Source organism: Haliotis rufescens, unplaced genomic scaffold (assembly GCF_023055435.1).
Source record: "Haliotis rufescens isolate VD_foot unplaced genomic scaffold, xgHalRufe1.0.p SCAF_43, whole genome shotgun sequence".
Classification (NCBI taxonomy): domain Eukaryota; kingdom Metazoa; phylum Mollusca; class Gastropoda; order Lepetellida; family Haliotidae; genus Haliotis; species Haliotis rufescens.
The window spans coordinates 1,101,503-1,122,145 of record NW_025964146.1 but is presented as its reverse complement, the minus strand read 5'-3'; the positions used below and the strand labels follow the sequence as shown (position 1 = coordinate 1,122,145).

The following is a 20,643-nucleotide window of genomic DNA, read 5'->3' as shown; positions in this document are numbered from 1 at the left end:
ATGGGTATCGTAAAGCTACAACGGGTTGACCTTATAGATTGTGTTTCACCGTCACCTAATGGCGTTTATCGCTGCTCTAATAGCAACAAATCGTAGTTTTTGTTTTTGCGTTTTTGAATTGCCAAATTATAGAAATCATTTAGAATGTCTTTAACGTTATCGGTAGTGTTCTCACGACTGACGCCGAGTCTTTGCCTTATAATAAGAGTGACGAAACCTAATCCATTATCACAAGAGTCCGGTGTACATGAAACATGAGTTTATGAATAACTATAAAACAGTGATGACACCAGGTGTTCGCAAAATGTGTTTCCTGCCATCCCAAACACACGCCAGGGAACAAGAAGTGTCACTTGAACAACCTCGGGAACATATATGGTACAATATGACTTTGATCACCGATGCTCCAAATATCTACCAAAAACAACCACATCTGTTCTGAGGCTTTGAATATTGTAACAATGATCAAACCACGTTTAAGGAAGAGTCGTCAATCAGTGGAATGGAATTAGTTTTTTGACCATTGTGGAATGCTATCAGATCACCGATATAACTGAAGCTTAATTGAATTGTCTTAACTAATTCCCATGTTGACTTTTCAAGTCCAATTCTATTCCAATTCATGTCTATAAAGAAACATATGGACAAGGAGGGGAGCACAATGGCCGTGTACATGACGTGTACATTATATGTGTGGCAGAGGTCCTGGGAAGCCATTTGTCTCAGATTTAAGGGTGGGACATGGCCACAAACTGATTTTCTATACGGTCATAGAGTACAACAGTCCAGGTTCTTGGAGAACATTGACTACATGCTGGCCACAGTTTGATTTCCCCTACAGGTTAGAAAATGAATCAGTCGCACTCTGTCGTAACTCCCATACCACTGATGGTGGTGACCCGTCTGGATCCGGGGAAAAATAGGTCTTCAACAACCCATGCTTGCCGTAACAGACGACTATGCTTGTCGTAAAAGGCGACTAACGGGATCTGGTGGTCAGGCTCACTGACTTGGTTGATGCATGTCATCGCATCCGAATAACATGGATCGATGCTCATGATGTCAATTACTGGAATGTCTGGCCCAGACTCGATTATTTACAGACCGCCGTCATATAGCTGGGATATTGCTGAGTGCAACGCCAAACAACAAACAAACAAAACCAGTTTCTTGAATTCTTGCGCCTTAAACCACTTGGAAATGGAAAGTGAAACCTCGTCAATCCAAACAACGTTCACCCGGCCGTCCCACCTACCGGGCTATTACGTAGAGGGGAATGTCCGAGTAACTCTCCATTCCTTAAAAATAATGGAGCAGAGGCCCCGTAGGGAATGGAGAGTTACGAGGATATTCCCCTACTTAAAACTCATCCCTACTTTTACACTTTGACAAAATATTCTGTAGTTGAAAATATTTGAAAAATTCAAATGCTGCTTCAAGATAATGTACAGTTGACAAGCAACTCTCCATTCCTGAAAAATAATGGAGCGTTCAAACAATAGGATGAAGTCACAGATGTGTTTAAATACGTGGGACCGCACGTTTTTACCGTTTCTTCATTGGGAATTTACTGTATAGCCAGGATCCGGTACTCCGGACGATGTTACTCAACACGCCAACTTATAATTAAGGGTGTTTTCGCGAACTCCTGGTGTCATCACTGTAATTCAGTGATCCAGTCATATATCTATCACGGCTATTATGCCTTTTACAAATTGGTATCTTTTTCGTTGGATAATCGGGTTTGGTATTTTCCGGCGTTGAGGTTTTATATTTATTTAAGTAACCTAGTTTTTATGTGTTTTGTGTTGCAGGTGGTGGACATGAGATGGGGTGTCCGTGACGAGGCCACAGATGACCACATGACCACCGAGCTGTGTATGCAAGAAATTGACAACTGCCAGAGACTGTCTATGGGCCCGAGTTTCGTGGTAAGCACGGGGGACGAATATGATCTTCCGGCGCTTCCGACAAGGGGGACTTGTCTCGGGTTAATTAGCAGTCCTGGCAAACTGGATTCAAGTCGTTCTCTACCTGTAAACAACACAAAAATTATGATCTATATCAGTTCTAGAGTTAATTGAAATATCCCAGCAATATCAACATTCTTGAGACCCGTGAAGATCCGGGTTAGAATAGGTCTTCAGCAACCAATCCTTGCGTTAAAGACGACAATGCTTGTCGTAAGAGGCGACTAACAGGATCGGGTGGTCAGGCTCGCTGACTTGGTTGATGCGTATCATCGTATCCCGATGCTCTCGATGCTCATGATGTCAATCATTTGATTGTAGGTCCAGACTCGTTTTTTTACAGACCGCCGTCACAACAACAAACAAACACACACAAAACAATAGTCTTGAACGAGAACGAGTAAAGACAAACCAGTGATCAATGGGACAAGGAACAATCCGCCCCACAATATGATTATCAAATAGCCAGGTAACTAACTGTAATCAGTGTAGTAGACGAACACGGGCTCCTTGACCGGAATCCCACGAGGGACAAAACATAACGCCGGACACGCACCACATGCGATTACAAGCGATCACGAACTCTTAAAATATCGGTCTATATTGATCTATACCAGTCAAAATTCCACACAGAGTGAACAAACAAAACAGAGCTTTCAGGTACACGGTAGTTCATTGTTCCATAAGGGCTTACTAGGCCGGCTCCGTTAATGAGACGTTTATTCCCTGATTGTGCTCCAAAGTCACAAGTCGTGGACAAAACTTACGATCGGCTTATGTCGCTTTCGTTCAGCTCTGCCACTGCCCTTATTAGGAAATCAATAAGTAATTAGTTGTTATGAACAACGAAATTGGCTTTTAGTGAAACGTGATCAAACGCGCAGCAACACTTTTAAGTTAGTTCACTTGACTTCAGTATGTGTAAACTAGCCGTGAATGGTATTCGAACTGTACAGGGGCAGAACCATTGGAGCATGACCAGAGAGTGACTGGTCGACCGCAATAACGAAAGTGCAGATGCCTAGATGCATCTCCGGGGGGTGGGAGAGTGTTGGTCGATCATTTGTCAATCACATCTCGCTCTCCCGCAAGGCAATTAACCGTATTTGATAAAGTCTCTTAAAACAGTCCAACAGAAGTGAATACTTGTTTCAGCGTTATTGATTGACATCTTCATGATATGAATATGGACTTACAAACAAGAGAAGGCTTGTCATGGCCAGCGTTATTTATGAGGGGACATATTTGTATTTGATTACGGTCGGCATTGTGGATGTGTGTAGACGGAGCATGGCCCTCGTTGTGTGTAACAGTTTTATGGTTTCCTCAATGAATGAATGTTGTTCTGTGACGCAGCACGACATACCACGTATTCCTGCATCCCACATGACCTGTAAATAATCTAGGGGGGGGGCCAGTGGCTGATTGTATCAGAAACAATTGTGAGGATGTGATTGCACAATCAACAGTCACAGTCATTGTTAGTTTGATGTTTAGCGCTGCACTCAGCAGTATTCCAGCTACCGGGACTTCCCGTATTTAAGCCCCGGGCCTAAGTACGGAAAATAGCACTTTCTCATTTAAATTTAGGCGAAATTGAAATCAGGGCTCAATTTCGGAAGCTTACGCTTTCTTATAAATGTCGGGGAAATCTTTGCAGAAGAAAAGTTGTTTTAACTGAGAAAATATAATACATGGGTTTTACATTTGAACAGAAATGCAAAACTTGAACTTGCACATTTCTGAATGTACAGTTATATTTGCCATGTGCAGAAGTGCATAGCAAAGTATTAACGTTCGAATGGGGTTAATGTGAGAAAGATCACTCCAAAATGAGTATTCGAATTTAAGCCCATGGGCGTAAATACGGAAATATTTTCAGTTTTTAAGTCCAGAGCGTCATTCCGCATGGGCCTAAATACGGGTAGTCCCGGCATATGACGGTGATCTGAACAAGACAATCCAGTGATCCACGCTACTGGGATACGGTGACATGTCATCAATTACGTCACAGTCCCTGGCTACCATAATGTTGCCTCTTATGACCTGCAGAGGTTGCAGTGGACCTGTTCTAACTCGGAAGACACGTGAAGATCCGGGGACGTATAGGCCTTCAGCAACCCATGCTTGTCGTAAGAGGCGACAATGCTTGTCGTTAGAGGCGACTAATGAGATCGGGTGGTCAGGCTCGCTGACTTGGTTGATGCATGTCTTCGTGTCCTAATTGTGTGGATCAATGTTGGATTGTCTGGTCCAGACTCGATTATTTACAGACTGACGTCATATAGCTGGAATATTGCTGAGTGCCGCGTGAAACAACAAACATACAAACAACAACTAACTCTAATCCCCCACTGGGGGTCCGATGTTCGAACTGGTCTCTTGTTTTGATGACTCCGAGGGGCAATGATACACTGTGCGCCATGTCTGCCCCGTCTTCCCCTAGGGTTGTTTTGTTACAAGCCCTGTGCGATGCGTAGGTCCGGAACATAAATGAAACTGACACAATGACAGCTCAACCCATGGCATCTGTGACCGACAGAATGGATGTCCATTTGTCACGAACACTGTATTACTGTGCTTGACTTCGTCTCCTCGCCCGTGCGTCGGTGGCAACCAAACACCCAACAGAAATGCCGCATTGATATGAACGTTAACGATCGCGCTTTCATGACACGACCCTGCACATGTTCCTGTTTGAGTAGAAATCGGTTACATAAACGAAATGTCCATAGCTTCCTGGTGTTTACGTCGACATATTGTCCACAGCGTCTTGGTGTTTACGTTGAGGCATTGTCCATAGCTTCCTGGTGTTAACATTGACGTATTGTCCATAGCTTCCTGGTGTTTACTTTGACGTGTTGTCCACAGCGTCTTGGTGTTGACGCTGACGTATTGTCCATAGCTTCCTGGTATTTACTTTGTCGTATTGTCCATAGCGTCTTGGTGTTTAAATTGACGTATTGTCCATAGCTTCCTGGTGTTTACATTGACGTATTGTCCATAGCTTCCTGGTGTTTACATTGACGTATTGTCCACAGCGTCTTGGTATTTTCCTTGACGTATTGTCCATAGCTTCCTGGTGTTTACGCTGACGTATTGTCCATAGCTTCCTGGTATTTACTTTGACGTATTGTCCATAGCGTCTTGGTGTTTACATTGACGTATTGTCCATAGCTTCCTGGTGTTTACATTGACGTATTGTCCACAGCTTCCTGGTGTTTACTTTGACGTATTGTCCATAGCGTCTTGGTGTTTACATTGACGTATTGTCCACAGCGTCTTGGTATTTTCCTTGACGTATTGTCCATAGCTTCCTGGTGTTTACGCTGACGTATTGTCCATAGCTTCCTGGTATTTACTTTGACGTATTGTCCATAGCTTCCTGGTGTTGACGCTGACGTATGGTCCATAGCTTCCTGGTGTTGACGATGACGTATTGTCCACAGCGTCTTGGTATTTCCTTGACGTATTGTCCATAGCTTCCTGGTGTTTAAGTTGACGTATTGTCCACAGCTTCCTGGTGTTTACGCTGACGCATTGTCCAAGGAGTTTTGGTATTTACTTTGACGCATTGTCCAAGGAGTTTTGGTATTTACTTTGACGCATTGTCCAAGGAGTCTTGGTATTAACTTTGACGTATTGTCCAAGGAGTCTTGGTATTTACTTTGACGCATTGTCCAAGGAGTCTTGGTATTAACTTTGACGTATTGTCCAAGGAGTCTTGGTATTTACTTTGACGTATTGTCCAAGGAGTCTTGGTATTAACTTTGACGTATTGTCCACAGCTTCCTGGTATTAACTTTGACGTATTGTCCAAGGAGTTTTGGTATTAACTTTGACGTATTGTACATAACCTCCTGGTGTTTACGTTGACATGGTGTCATTAATGTCCTGGTGTTTAACATCACATCCTAGATTAGTACACTTATTTAGCGACGTGCATGCACGTGTGTGTGCGTGTGGCTGCTTGTACTGAGATACCATGCTGCAGTTTAACATGAATACCCCACTCAGACACAGTATACTGACTAGGGCTGGGACGGGTAACTCGCGATCGGGTACCCGGGTCTGGTGGGTACTGAGTAGGACCCGGGTACCCACACGACTAACCGGACCCCTGGTTAGTCACGTGATATTTAGTTTAATGACAAAAATTATCTTGAACTCTATGGTTACACTACAAGTCAGTAATGTTCGCATTTCATTCTGACTATGCACCCATATTTTCTGATTTTTCATATGTTTGAATAAACTTAATTCAACTTCGGTGTATGAACGACCAGATTGTTAAATACATGTATCTAAATACATTTTGCCAGGGCTACACTAAAAATGTTCCCAATCGGACATTTTGGGACATCTCCTGAGACCTACAGTGGGTACCCGGGTTGGGTTGGGTAACAGGGGGATGGGTACCCGGATAGTAAATTTGGACTCATCCCAGCCCTAATACTGACTCCGAGCCGACCAGTCCTTGTTTTAGCCCCTTACTGCCGAGCACCAGACAGGGTAATAACAAATTTAATCTTGCCGTTAAAGGTGACTATGCTTGCCGTAAGAAGCGACTAACGGGATCGGGTGGTCAGCCTCGCTGACGTGGTTACTGTATGTCATCGTATCGTGCGTAGATCGATGCTCATGGTGTCAATCAATCGATTTGTTACGAAAGCCGTCATACAGCTTGAATATTTCCGAGTGCGGCGTTAAACAACAAACAAACATGCTCATGCTGTCAACCACCTGTTTATCTGTCAAAGATCAATTATTTACTGTATCTACCCTTGTTTTGCCAATAAACACTCACTCAGTATATCACGCCATTTCCAATAAAATGTATTCTGGGTTTCTTATGCTGCAGGTGTTTCTGGGCCAGAAGTATGGGTACCGCCCCCTGCCGACTCACATTCCGGCGAGCGAATTTCTCATATTGCGGGAGGTGGCAAAAAACGTGCAAAGCGAGCTGGAGTTGTTTGACACATGGTACAAGGTGGACGAGAACTCCGTGCCTCCCGTGTATATACTTCAGCCAATCAGCTCCATCCTTACAAACTTCAACAACAAGGTATCCAGTCAGTTCCATGCAAACACCTCAATGTTACATGTGTTATATCACTCACAAACATGTCGATTACCTTTGTGAAAGAGTTACTTCCCTTCCTATATGAATCACTGTTGAATGTGTCTGTATAACTGGAATTTATTATTACAGAAGAAAAACAAACTTTTCCAAACATGTAAATGTTAATATTAATTCAATACCTTTTTCTAAATTGTGGCAACGGATCTGTTGGTGAGGACCTGGCAGTCCTGTCCCGAAGGTCTCCGTAACCCCGGTCACCCCATTCGTGACCAACTCGTGTTATTCCGGGACAAGCCGATTAGCGATTCGTGCCCCTCTCGTGGCCATTTTTGCGACCGGGTTCCGTCTTAGCGCAAACGGGCATACCTAAAACAATTGTCAACTCGTTGCGAAATAATTCACACATTTTCCCCATATATTATATATATTTCAGATGCAATTTAAAGCACATCGGGACATGCGGAATTATACAGTATGATTGAACACATGTAACTGTGTCTTTGGTATATTTTTAGATGCAAGACATATGTAAAATCAGAAATTATTTCTGAGGGATTCATTGACGAAGAACTTGAAATCATACTCGCATTCTGATTGGTTTGTCGTATTTTCGCACATAGCATTCATCGATAGGGGACGAGTCTTCTTGCAGGTTACGGAAAGGGGCGAGTGGTAACGAATGCCGGTCTCCCGTGAAGATAGGGGTAGAATAGGTCTTCAGCAACCCATGCTTGCCGTAAAATGCGATTATGCTTGTCGTAAGAGGCGGCTAACGGGATTGGATGGCCAGGCTCGCTGACATGGTTGATGCATATAATCGTATTCTAAATTGCGTCTCCCGCCGTGATATTGCTTGAATATTGCTAAAAGCGGCGTAAAACCATACTCACTCACTCACTAAATTGCGGCGTTAAACAACACACAAACAAACATACCGAAACCTCGGTAGATACCGTTACTCTCCGCTAGTTTCGTTTGTCTCCGTGAACGTAGGTATCCGCTAGACATCGTCAGGGTCCGCTAGTCCCCGTTGGGGTCCGCTAAATCCCGTTAATCGCCGCTAGTCTCCACCTGGACCCCGTTAACCTCCGTTACTTTCCGCTAGACCCCGTTAGTCTCTCCTAGTTCCTCCCTGTCCCGTTAGTTTTCGTTAGTCCCGTTAGTCCCCGAACAATTACCATCGTGAGCAGTCCCATGAAGTGCCCTTTAGAAAGGTAAATATGATACCTCTTTCAACGGTACTGGCCGGACACCCGATGTCACTGTATACAGGATACCATCGACTAAATGAACGTCCACGTGTTCTATGTGTAGCGACATCCCCGACTACAGGAGCAGGATCAGTCGACGTGGTGGGAGACGTTCGGCAAACTACAACGGATCATCAGGAAGGCAGCCCAGGTGCTGTTTATCACCAAGAAGATTGACCGGGAACAGATGCACAACTACTTCATGTCCGGTAACTCTCAACACAAAATCAATATCGCTGCGCAGAGTTACGTCCCTTGGCCATGCCAAGATCTCATGTTTGTGGGTTCGAATCCCAGCTTGATTCATCCTGATTTTGATTGTTTTTATGTTTGTCAACTCTATAACCATGCTAAAGGGTTTCACCGAAGTGGTAAACGTCTGAGACCTGCATCACTTCGATCCTGCTGACACGCCTTGATATAACTGTAATACTAATCAAACCGGCGTTAAAGCAAACTCACTCACTCACTCCTGAGAAACAATATTCTCAAGAGTTCATAATATACCACATAACGCATGACTCCATGGCCCACATGCACAAGGCGATCTTAGCGCTGCGACTAGTGTAAGCCTATGCTAAAGTATGGGAGTTACGATCATCTTAGCGCTAAGATCGCTTTGTGCAAGTGGACCTTGTGGCCAAGTAAAAAGTCTTGTATGAAAATCGAAATTATTGAAGCCTACATAAAATATATTTTCAAAAGGGGCATAACTTATCCGTCACAACAAAAAATGAAGTTTATGCCAGCTGTCATGTCTGAGGTGACAACTGTGACAGACTTAAATGTTGACAACAGCAACTTGTCCCTGTTCCAGTGACTGAGCGAGAGATCGAGCGGGGCATCCTCAAGGCAAGAGACGTAGAAGAACACTGCCTCGCGTACGTCCGCGACATCTCCAACATCAACACTACTCTCCTCCGGATCGCCGGCAAGTTCGTCGACTTTGCCTCCCGCAACGTTGACGGCGAGGCCCAGAAGTTCCTGAAGATCCTCCGGGACGAGAAGATCCCCAAAGTCCTCTCGGCGTCCAACATCGCCCGCTTCGTAGTGGAGTGGAGTGGGAAGGATGGCATCGACAGTGAAACCCACAAGGACTACTTTGAACAGTTTATTGATCATTTCCATCAGAACATCATCCGACTCGTGGACAATGCCATGTCCAAGCATGAGAGGCTAGCTGGAGATGTCATCTACACTGAATCGTTACAGGTGAGATGGATAAAGGGCCGTCCTCTCATACGGCAGGTCCAGGGTACTCTTGTTGTCACAGACCGCCTCCGTGGCCTAATGGTAGAGCATCCGCCCGGAGAGCGGAAGGTCCGCGGTTCGATCCCCGGCCGCGTCATAACAAAAGACGTTAATAGATGGTACTTGTTGTTACCCTGTCTGGCGCTCGGCATTAAGGGGCTAAAACAAGGACTGGTCGGCTCGGAGACAGTATACTGTGTCTGAGTGGGGTATTCATGTTAAACTGCGGCATGGTATCTCAGAGAGCTAGCACTATAAATCGGCATCAGTCCGGACTAGTACAAGCAGCCACACACACACGTGCATGCACGTCGCTATATAAGTGCAATCATCTTGGACGCGACGTTTAACCCCATTTCACCTCACCTCACCTCGAGCTCTTGTTGTCACATGTAAATTGACAAAAGTCCGAATATTGGTATACAGCAAAACGGATGAGTTTCAACTCTAAATGCCTAAAGGGCGGCGGGTACCTCCTGTGGTTCGCTCCTCACGCCGAAAGCTTAGTACGAATCATTCCATGGGCTACCCATCGATGTCATTTTCACCACTATTTTGCCTTTACACTCAATGAAATATGCTTCGCTGCATAATCGAGACTGGTTATTCTCTGGCGTAGACATGTACACACATCCATGTTTGATTGCGGCTGAAAGTAAATCAACCAAGAAATGTCTATGTTAATCGATAGTCATGTATTTGATACGGGTACAGTTGGATTTTGGACTTCAACCGTGCTGTATTTCGGCGACTGTTTGAGCCAAATAACGTTTTCATAACGTTTGTTTGGTTTTGATCAAATCCAATTTTCAAGTGTAAACCTTTTTTTGCCCGACAGTTCGTACAGTGATTCACAAGAAGGACATGTCCATGTAAATTGTCTTTGTATATTTCTTGTTACTTGAGGTAACAAACTTATGCCATCTGACATATACATACATTCTCCAAACATCAAGGGAACTAGTTCAAAACCAACTAGATACTAGAAACTAGACACGCCGTTTCAAACCAACAGGGGCATCTAGCATGTCCAGCTATCATACCAAACCGGAGCCAAAATTGTTTTTAGTCTTTTCTTCAACAAACTATCCAACATATCCAGGTTCTGCTCACATTCAGTTGTTCTGTTTTCGAGCACATGCATGCATGCCGGATGTTCTGCTCGGTGTTCCGCGGTCGGGAGGAAGTCGTGGAGCGGATTCACCAGTACGTCGTCGGGCCGTCCAACATGCCGCTGGTGCTGTGCGGGGAGAGTGGGTGTGGCAAGACCTCCCTCATGGCGAAGGGGGCCAGCCAGGTAGGTGTTCAGATCGAGGCTTGCAGGTCCCCATCACTCTATAGCGTGTTGTTATGAGGAGTGACTCGTTGTGGTGTCGGTGAGTTGGTTGAACGGTTTGTCTGATCCGGCCACCTTCTTGTAGCTTGAATATTGCTGACTAAAAGATTTCCGCAAGGATTAATCGTTATTTAAACAGATATAAAAAAGATGAACTTTTTATGGCGTTGTTTTGTTTATCTTTTGTTTGTTTGTGATTTAACGCCGCACTCAGCAATAGTCCAGCTATATATGTAAATAATAGAGTATGGACCAGACAATCCAGTGATTGATATCATGAGCATCGATCCACACAGTTGGATTACGATGACATGCATCAACCAAGTCAGCGAGCCTGACCACTCGACCCCGTTAGTCGCCTCTTTCGACAAGCAAAGTCGCCTTTTACGGCAAGCATTGGTTGCTGAAGACCTATTCTACCCCGGATCTTCACGGGTCTTTCATATTGGGGTTGAGCTGTTTTGACGATACGACAACAACCCTCACCCCCAACTCACCCTCCCGATACAACAGATACGTATCGCGATACTTTGTTCACAATACGATACGTGATTTCAATGAATATTTTATGGTCAATACCATTTAGAAAAAACATTGCTGTTTTTAAATATTCCCTGTGTCAAACGATACGGGGTCAAATATAGGAATCGATACAGGATTAAAATATGAATCAATAAAGTTAAGTGTGTATCGAGTATCGAATCGTCTGCGAATATTATCAATGCATTGATATTTTGGCGAATCGGAACATCCTTATCATCATCCTGCTATGTGTATTGTCCTTATGCGATGCCAACAATGTGAATCGTTTTGAGGTAGGCTATAGATTAAACAGTCTTAAACAAGGGGGGAAAATACCTATACCCATGTTTTGGGATGATAATTTGAAAAAGGAAAGATGTTGACCCCGGATTGTTTAAAGTAAAAAAACTTCCTTTTTCAGGAGATTAATCACTGGTGCCTCATTGGCGTAAGGTGACTCGATTCGTAGACATAATTTTCTGTATAGGCGGTGGACCAACAGATGTTTGTTTATTGTTTAACGCCGCAAAAATTACAGCTACATGACGACAAAGAGTAGCATTCATATACTTACAAAGTCATTTAGATACTACAGGTTGAGCAGGATGATACTGCGATCACAATTCAGTTCACAACCCAAGAAGAAGAAGAAGAAGTTTGTTTGTTGTTTGACGCCGCACGCAGCAATATTCCAGCTATATGACGGCGGCCTGTAAGTAATCGAGCATGGACCAGATAATTCAATAGCACACCATGTTAAAACGTCGTCGTAATGTTCACGGTAATGTCTATCCTGATATTCTTGTCCTTTAGTATATATTTCAAGTTGTGTTGCAGGTAAAGAGCTGGTTCTCAGAAGACAAGTCCCCCATTATGATCCTCCGGTTCCTTGGAACCACCCCCGGCAGTTCCACCATCGTGCCCCTCCTCAGCAGCCTGTGTAACCAGGTCGCCTACCTCCTCGGGGAACCACTGGACGAAATCCCTGAAGAGTTAGCTCCCCTTGGCCATCACTTTAAGAAGTTGTTGTCCTTGACTCCAGAGAACAAACCTATTGTCCTGTTCCTCGACTCGCTCGACCAGTTATCAGGGTCTTACGGCGCCCACACGCTAACCTGGTTGCCGGCACTCCTCCCTCCTCATGTCAAAATCATCGTTTCCACCCTTCCCAATTATTACAACCTCCTGGATACCCTCAAGATCATCATTGAGGACAAGGACAACTTTGTGCCCGTGCTGCCGCTGGGCGAGAATCTCAGCAGCACGATTCTGAAGGCTTGGTTGAAAACCATCAACAGAACCGTCACCGAGAGCCAGTGGGGCATCGTCAATGAGGCAATTACAAAGTGCAATCTACCTCTGTTCGTCAAGCTTGTGTTTGATGAAATCTGCCGATGGAAGAGCTACACAAGTCCAAAACTTACAAGTCTCTGTAGTTCTATTCACGAAAGCATCATGAAGCTGTACGAGAAGATTGAGAATCAGCATGGAAAGACCTTAGTGTCACATGCTCTAGGGTACATCACGGCGTCCAAGAGTGGACTCTCAGAGGCGGAACTGGAGGACATGTTGTCCCTGGACGACAAGGTTCTCAACGACGTCTACCAGTACCACCTTCCTCCAGTACGACGCATACCACCTCTTCTCTGGACCCGTATCAGAGGCGACTTGCCGGGCTATCTCAGCGAACGGGAGGCCGATGGTGTCAATGTTATATTTTGGTACCATCGCCAATTCATTGACGCTGCGAGAGAGAGGTATTTCAAGAACCTCAACTTTGTAAGTGCAATGCATTCCGAGATGGCGGACTATTTCCTGGGGACGTGGGGTGGGGGGCGCCCGAAGCCGTACGAGTATTCCGAGTTACAAAGACAGAGGTTCTTCCTGGATGAAACGAAAGGCGAGAGCGACAGGAAAGTTCCGGTGCAGCCGCTGGTGTTCTACAATAAGGAAGGGCAGGTGACAAGATATAATCTCAGAAAACTTAATGAACTGCCTTTCCATCTCATCAGGTCTCACAGGTAAGATGACAAAAGGAAACGTGTGAGTGAATGTTCTTTTACGCCGCTGTAAGCAAAATTTATCTGTACGACGGCACACTGTAATACTCCATAGCCCGACAACCCAGTGGTTGATAGCATGAGCAACTCCCTATACCCCACACAATCAGCCGAGTTTCAAAAAGACATAAACCAAATGATAAAATATACAAAAGAAAACACAGTATATACGTGTTTACAAATCTCTCGCCATGAGCAACTCCCTATACCCCACACAATCAGCCGAGTTACAAAAAGACATAAACCAAATGATAAAATATACAAAAGAAAACACAGTATATACGTGTTTACAAATCTCTCGCCATAATATTTGTCATTTTTGCGTGAGCATATTTTTAGCATTTTACTGATGCTTCTTGTAACGCTTGATCTCTATACACTTGTTTGTTGTTTAATTCCATTGGTAGCAATATTCCAGTGAGTGAGTGAGTGAGTTAGGTTTAACGCCGCTTTTAACAGTGTTCCAGTTATATCACGGCGTGTCAGCTTAATGTGGGAGGAAAGCCCGAAGTGATGCAGGTCTCAGACGTTTACCACTTCGGTGAAACCCACGAGCACGGGTATGGTGCTGACAAACCTAGAAACATAATCGGGGCGAACCGGGATTCGAACCCACAATCATAGGTTTCTGGCGTGCCGAAGGGACGCAACTCTGCACAGCGAATCGCGGCGCCTTAGACGACTGGGCCACCCGTGCCCCCAGCAATATTCCAGCTTTTGGATGGTGGCCTGTAAATATTCCAGCCTCGACCAGATAAACCAATGATTGATATTATGAGCAACGTACCACGTCGTCCGGGTACGGCACGTTATAAACCTAGTCTGTCTGACCCATCGTCCGATCTTTCTATTAGCCTCTTGAGATAGGCACAATGTGCCGCGGAACAATTCTAACCCAGAATCCCCACGGTAATGCTTCACTGAAGTATACCCTGTGACTCAAAACCACCAGTATGTTCAATATCCGACACCTATTCCACATGATAATGCGTGTTTTAGGACTGAAATATATATAGATAACTGAATATATGCCCAATGAACTCTCGTAACTGTTGTAATTTTGTTGTGTCTTTTCAGTTACACACAAACTGGCAATTTTGTCTTGGGGTTCTTTTTTCCGTAAAATGAGAGAAAATTATGACTGATTGTAAAAGTTATATATTAACACTGGTCATGGCAAATCCTCACTACACACGCGGACACTGATGGAATACAAAAGATTAGATATTTAGTGATTTTAATATGGCACTACATATATTTTGCAACGGAATTTCGACATACGGTTATGAGAATTCCACAGGAAAATACTGAATCTGTGGGCTAATGTATTGTTTGCGCTTTATTTGCAGATATGATGATCTGTACGAAACTGTTCTGTTCAACTACAACTGGCTCCACGCCAAAATGAGCTCCATGCCACTTCAGAGCGTTCTGTCAGACTTCGAGGACCTTCTGGAGCATGTGTACGACAAAGACGTCAAACTCATCGCCGACGCCATACGACTGTCTAGCTCCATCTTGAACCATTACCCAAGCATGTTGGGCCCCCAGATTACAGGGAGACTCCTCCCTTACTACGCTCATAACCCCAAGATCCGAAGTCTGATTGAACAGTGTGACACTGATGGACTCCCAAACTGCGCGTTAGTCCCTGCGTTTCACTGTCTCCAGACGCCAAGTGGCCCTTTACAATACTTACTGGAAGGACACGCCTTTGCACCTTATGGAATAGCCGTCACATCAGATGCAAAATATCTTGTCACTGCTTCCAACAAAATTATCATCTGGGATCTTTCCACTGGAGTCGTGTTCCGGAACATCGCTGTGGGGATTTCTGGGATCATGTCCTCAATATCTATATCCCCCAATGACAAGTATGCTGTCAGCCACACGAATAACAACCAAGTTGTTGTATGTTCCATCAAAACTGGCGACTTCTTCGTCATCACACCAGTCACTAGTGACAACACACAAACTGTTGATGGCACTACCGTGTCAAATACTCACATTGCAATCTGGATTCAGAGACACTGGCATCTCTACACCATTGAAGGAAAGCTTGTTGGACGGTTTGAGTCGGAGTTGAAGATGAGGCTTCTTAAGGTAATATTTGCCAATGATGACAAGAACTATTTGATCCTGAAAAGTGGGTCAGAAGACGATCATGACATGGCTCTGGAGGTTCAGGATAGGTCAATTGATCCATTTGAGTTTCATAGTGCAATAGCCATAACTGCGGACAAGCAGATCCTTTACGCTTGCATTGAGATAAGCGACAATGCTGTTGCTGTTTACAAACGTGAGGAAAGTGTGTGGAAGTATGACAGGACTCTTGGAGAAAACACAGACCAGGTGTTTGCCCTAACCCTCACAGAAGAAGAAAACTACCTGATAGCAACATCGGCTCTGGGATACAAGCTATGGGATCTTAAAACCGACAAGGTCCGGGAACTCAAACTGCCTGCAGGAACAAGAAACATTCCGGCCAAGAACCAGCTTACAAGCATGGTCGTGTTCACCAAAGGGAACCAGTTTGTCGTTGCTGGAGTACGGAAGAACCTTTATGTATGGGATGTGAAACAGGGTAACATGGTGAAAACCCTAGAGGCTCATTTTGGTCGAATCATTGCCTTGACGGCTGTTCATGTTGGGTGCAATGTTGTCATCTCATCTTCAATGGATAAAACGATAAAGGTATGGAACTTCGACAAGATCCTTGAAGAGGTTCATAACATCGACCGGCTTGAAAGACCCGTTGAAACAATACATCTATGTCCCAAGGTTGGAATCTGTGTGACGACCACACGAAATGTGGTAGCAGTGTGGAGCACTGAGACTGGTCGGCTGGTAAAGACATTTGCCAGCAATTCAAGAAGTCCTATAGTAACTCATGCAGTGTGTACTGAAGATGGCGCCTACATAATTTCTGCAGAATCAGGAAGCCTCGTGTTCTGGGATGTTGAAAAGGAAAAGACTTTTAAGACGGTTCAGTTGGGCGACGTTCAGATGGTACAGCTGAACGAGGAAGATACGAGAGTCATTGCAGTTGCCAAATCCGCAGGTGGAAAAGGAGTTTGCTCTTGCTTCTCACTTCCAGAGGCGGAGGAGGTGTACAAGTTCGAGTACAATGTCAAGAAATACAGACAGCCCGTCCTGACTAAAGATGGGCTGTTTCTAGCCGTTCCAGCCAGTGATAAGAGTGGGGATGTGGTCGGTGCATACCATGCTAAAACCGGAACACATCTGTACAATTTGCAGTTGAAGTATAACAATTACATTGAATACTCCCACCTAGTGGCAATGCCCCATGATCAGAACCAGATAGCAGTGATTGACCCTGACAAGGGGAACATCCTGGACTTAAAGAAGAAGACTCTGGTTCGATCTGTGAACAGATGGAACGGATGTGCTACTCAGAACGGCAAGATTGGCCTGTATGCTCCTCCCCGAGGTGGTTTACAGCTCATTGAAGTGCGGACAGGAAAGACCGTGAAAACCATGATCCCAAAAGTAGCAGAGGGAGTGTTTTCAATCAAAGTCATGTTCACAAAGAATGATAAACACATCATCTACTACCATTCAGGACGGAGAACAATCAGAGTGTTCAGAGTGTCGGATTGCAAGATGGTGGCTAATTTCAAGGCGTCTGCTGACGTTAAGTGTATGGTAGGGGATGACACCGGTTCCAGGCTTGTTATCAGTGCCGTGGATGGGAGTCTGACTGTCCTGACACTGGCAGACCCCGGGGAGGAGAGCAGTCAGGAATTAATCAAATCACTGCCCAGTCGTCAGTTACACAAAGCAGCTAACGGCAGAGGAGCTGCTAACGGGGATGTGTTCCAGGCCAAGACAACCATAGGGACTGCCCTGCAGGTAGCAAGGTTTGTGGCAAAAGCAAGGGGAGCTCAAAAGTCACGAGCCTGTGTCATTTCTTAGGGAAGTGGAGAAATCTCTAGGATAATGGCCCAGTAGATCATTGTTTTTCTTCCACCTGACGTTCCACACACACATTCCTATGCCTCCGTCCATACCTTTTACATTATTTTCACTTCTTTGGTTTCATTGGTCCTATTTGATCTAGTCATTTTGGTTCAGGACCATCATCTTAAAGGTGCCCCACCCTTCGAGGTTCTCTTTACTTTGACTACAAACCTTGTTGACTGTTGGGCAAGGCGCACATACTAGAAACAGAATAAAACTACACGTTGATGTTGAAGAAGGCACACCTGTGAAATGTTGTTGGCGTATAGGTGACAAGGTACGCTCTTTATCACACGGCACAAGACAATTTAAAGGCCACTAGCGTATAAAGATACGTCCACAGTAACATTGAGAAGAGTAGATGCAACATCATTCATATATTATCAACTGTGTTTGTCTGCAGAATGAATCTTGTAGATTTAAATGGTAACATTGCAACGCAAAAGTTCGGATCCCTGCCAGATAGTGATCTTGAAATCACCAGGTAGTAAAGGGAGACAACTGTATTAGAAACTTCATTTCCTCTTCATACTCCAAGGATACGTATGTGATCTTCTGATAGATATGTGTGTAGAATTTGCTACAGTCCAGGACTAGAGTTTATTTACCAACGTGGATAAGATGATATTCTTAATATTCTCCGAATTGAGCACCAGATTGGATTGTGCAGGATGCTTTTACGGCATGTTTGAGCATCCTCAAATATAAAATGTAGAATATTACCTTTAGATCTATTCAAATGTATTAGCATTTTCACGGACTTGTTTCATTCTCTGTCTGACCTACAAGGAGATAGTCAAGTTGTCATGAGGTTTGCCAAACACATGCACTAATTGACTGACATCTCCCATATGGGCACAGTGATGACGCGAGGTCTGCAGCGTGTTCTTGAGGTGATGGTCACGCAGCCACCACTACTCCATCACGGCAGATGTTTAGCCTGTGAATCTGTTTCACTCTCTTTCAATGAGGGCGAGACACTGAACCACCCTGGTGCCAACCAGCAGTGTCACCGTACACTACTCACCCACTGATAGGGATACATCGAATATTTCATGCCATTTACATATTCATATTATAAGTAATCAGTTTGATGTCCCAGTCAGCGGTTGAGTAGCATACTTACTGTCCCCAACCAGCAAATTTCATTTAGGTGTTAGAAACCAAGTTATGTCACAACAAAGTGGTTATTTATTCTTTTGCTCTCCATTGTCTTCTTTCTGTTTCCAAATGATGTGTCTCAAACAAAGTCTGACATGGTGATCACTAACAGATAACGACTCGCATGTGATAATGGGAGGATGGAGGGGTGGGGGTTGGGTTTGTGGTGATTTGTTCTGGGATGTCTGTTAGAGAACGGATAGCTTTTTGTCACTGCTTCAAACGCATCCTCTGTATCTCTAGGCCTCGCATTTCGGTAACCCTACACTAACCCAAGGATCAATTCCAATGGTTCTCACTATCTCAGATTACCTGCCATTGATTTTAATAAGCCAATTTGCTTTGCTGAGCTACTCAGTCTAACGGATGACTTATAATCAGTGTTTGAAACAAAAACAAAATGCCAGGCACCCATCAGGACCCAGCTTCAGAAGCTGCAGGACCCAACTAAGCTCTTTAGGCCCGGCTTCAAAATACTGCAGCTTACTGTGACAAATAAATCAACACATACATTTCATGCAGGCAATAAGGACCCATGCAAATTTGAAACTACGAGTCAAACACAAGATCTACGGGTCCAACACAAGATCTACAAGTCCAACACAAGATCTACGGGTCCAACACAAGATCTACGGGTCCAACACAAGATCTACGGGTCCAACACAAGATCTACGAGTCCAACACAAGATCTACGGGCGTACGGGAATACGGGCGCTTATTTCGAATACTACTCAGAAAACGATTATAAAACCAGCCTCAATGTTGGGTTGACGATATCAACGACATGGCGGCCAGTGCAATTGATTACGAAAGGGTTTGCGAGAAATTCAACTTTGAAAAACTGACTGACGCAAAAGAAAGCCCTAAAAAATCTTTCTGGTGGAAAGAATGTCTTCTTTTCCATTGAACTGGCTGTAGCTTTGATCAAGGCAATGCAAGTCAGTAAAATGTTACTTCGGGAGAACCACGGGAATGGACCAAGGGGTCAGTATAGGTTATGTCATGTTTTGGGCATATCTTGAGGACAAATTATATTTTCCTTTTTAATGATACAGTTCAATATCGTATCAATGATACGCTATAAGTTGATCAGCCTTTAACTTTTGTCAAGAGATACATTCAACATTTTCAGCTCATTAAACGTTGTGTCATGGGAAAGGATATACGAAGAACAAGTACTCAAATTGTTGTGACCTTAGACTCATTATAACAGTCGTTGATTGTATTTTCAGCTTTGATGCTACAGAAAGTAATATTCACATGTCACAGGGCAATAAAACCAATGTAAAAGAACAAGTTAAAATACCATGCTGGTATGCGTTGTTTCTTTACCTATATACAGAACACCATGTGAAGAAAGTAAGGGACAGACAAAGTAGATTACATATAAAATACTATGAACACACAACGCCATTTGGAAAGTGGTCATATGTAACATGCCCGTGAAGATCCGGTGTAGAATAGGTCTTCAACAACCCATGCTTGCCGTAAAAGGCGACTATGCTTGTCGTAAGAGGCGACTAACGGGATCAGGTGATCAGGCTCACTGACTTGGTTGATGCATGTCATCGTATCCTTATTTCGTGTATCGATGCTCATGATCTTAATCACTGGATTGTCTGGTCCATACTCGATTATATACAGACCGCCGTCATATAGCTGGAATATCGCTGAATGTGGCGTTAAACAACAAACAAAGAAACATCATATGTAACAAATGATATATACACAAAGAAAAAAGTTAAGCACACCCCTGTTTCTGAATCATGACAAATGGCAAACATCATGGCATGGGCGATACCAATGTAATCGGATAGAACCAACATTTAACAACAAATAAAGAAGCTATTGGTGAGTTGTGATTGAAATTAACTGACAAAAACATAATGGCAACACAGGTACTGTTTTTGACCTTAGACAATGCCTAAAAAAAGTATGGAGCTGCCTGATTAAGTAAACGAGTTACGTTTGATGTTTCATGTGAAAATGTTCCTTAAAGTATCTACTTGACATGACACGTGAAACAGAT

At 44.1% G+C, this 20,643-nt stretch overlaps 1 protein-coding gene across 1 annotated transcript in view; it reads left to right on the top strand.

Annotated features, from left to right (window-relative positions):
* The window catches only part of LOC124124518 (NACHT and WD repeat domain-containing protein 2-like), a 56,149-nt gene extending 36,229 nt beyond the window's left edge, over positions 1-19,920 (top strand). The window contains exons 3-9 of the mRNA XM_046487702.2: positions 1,815-1,931; positions 6,832-7,035; positions 8,368-8,512; positions 9,121-9,515; positions 10,690-10,851; positions 12,250-13,433; positions 14,822-19,920. Coding sequence (XP_046343658.2) covers positions 1,815-1,931; positions 6,832-7,035; positions 8,368-8,512; positions 9,121-9,515; positions 10,690-10,851; positions 12,250-13,433; positions 14,822-17,408 — 4,794 coding nt within the window. The 3' untranslated portion in view covers positions 17,409-19,920. The remainder of the gene's footprint in view (positions 1-1,814; positions 1,932-6,831; positions 7,036-8,367; positions 8,513-9,120; positions 9,516-10,689; positions 10,852-12,249; positions 13,434-14,821) is intronic.
* The last annotated feature ends 723 nt before the right edge of the window (positions 19,921-20,643 follow it).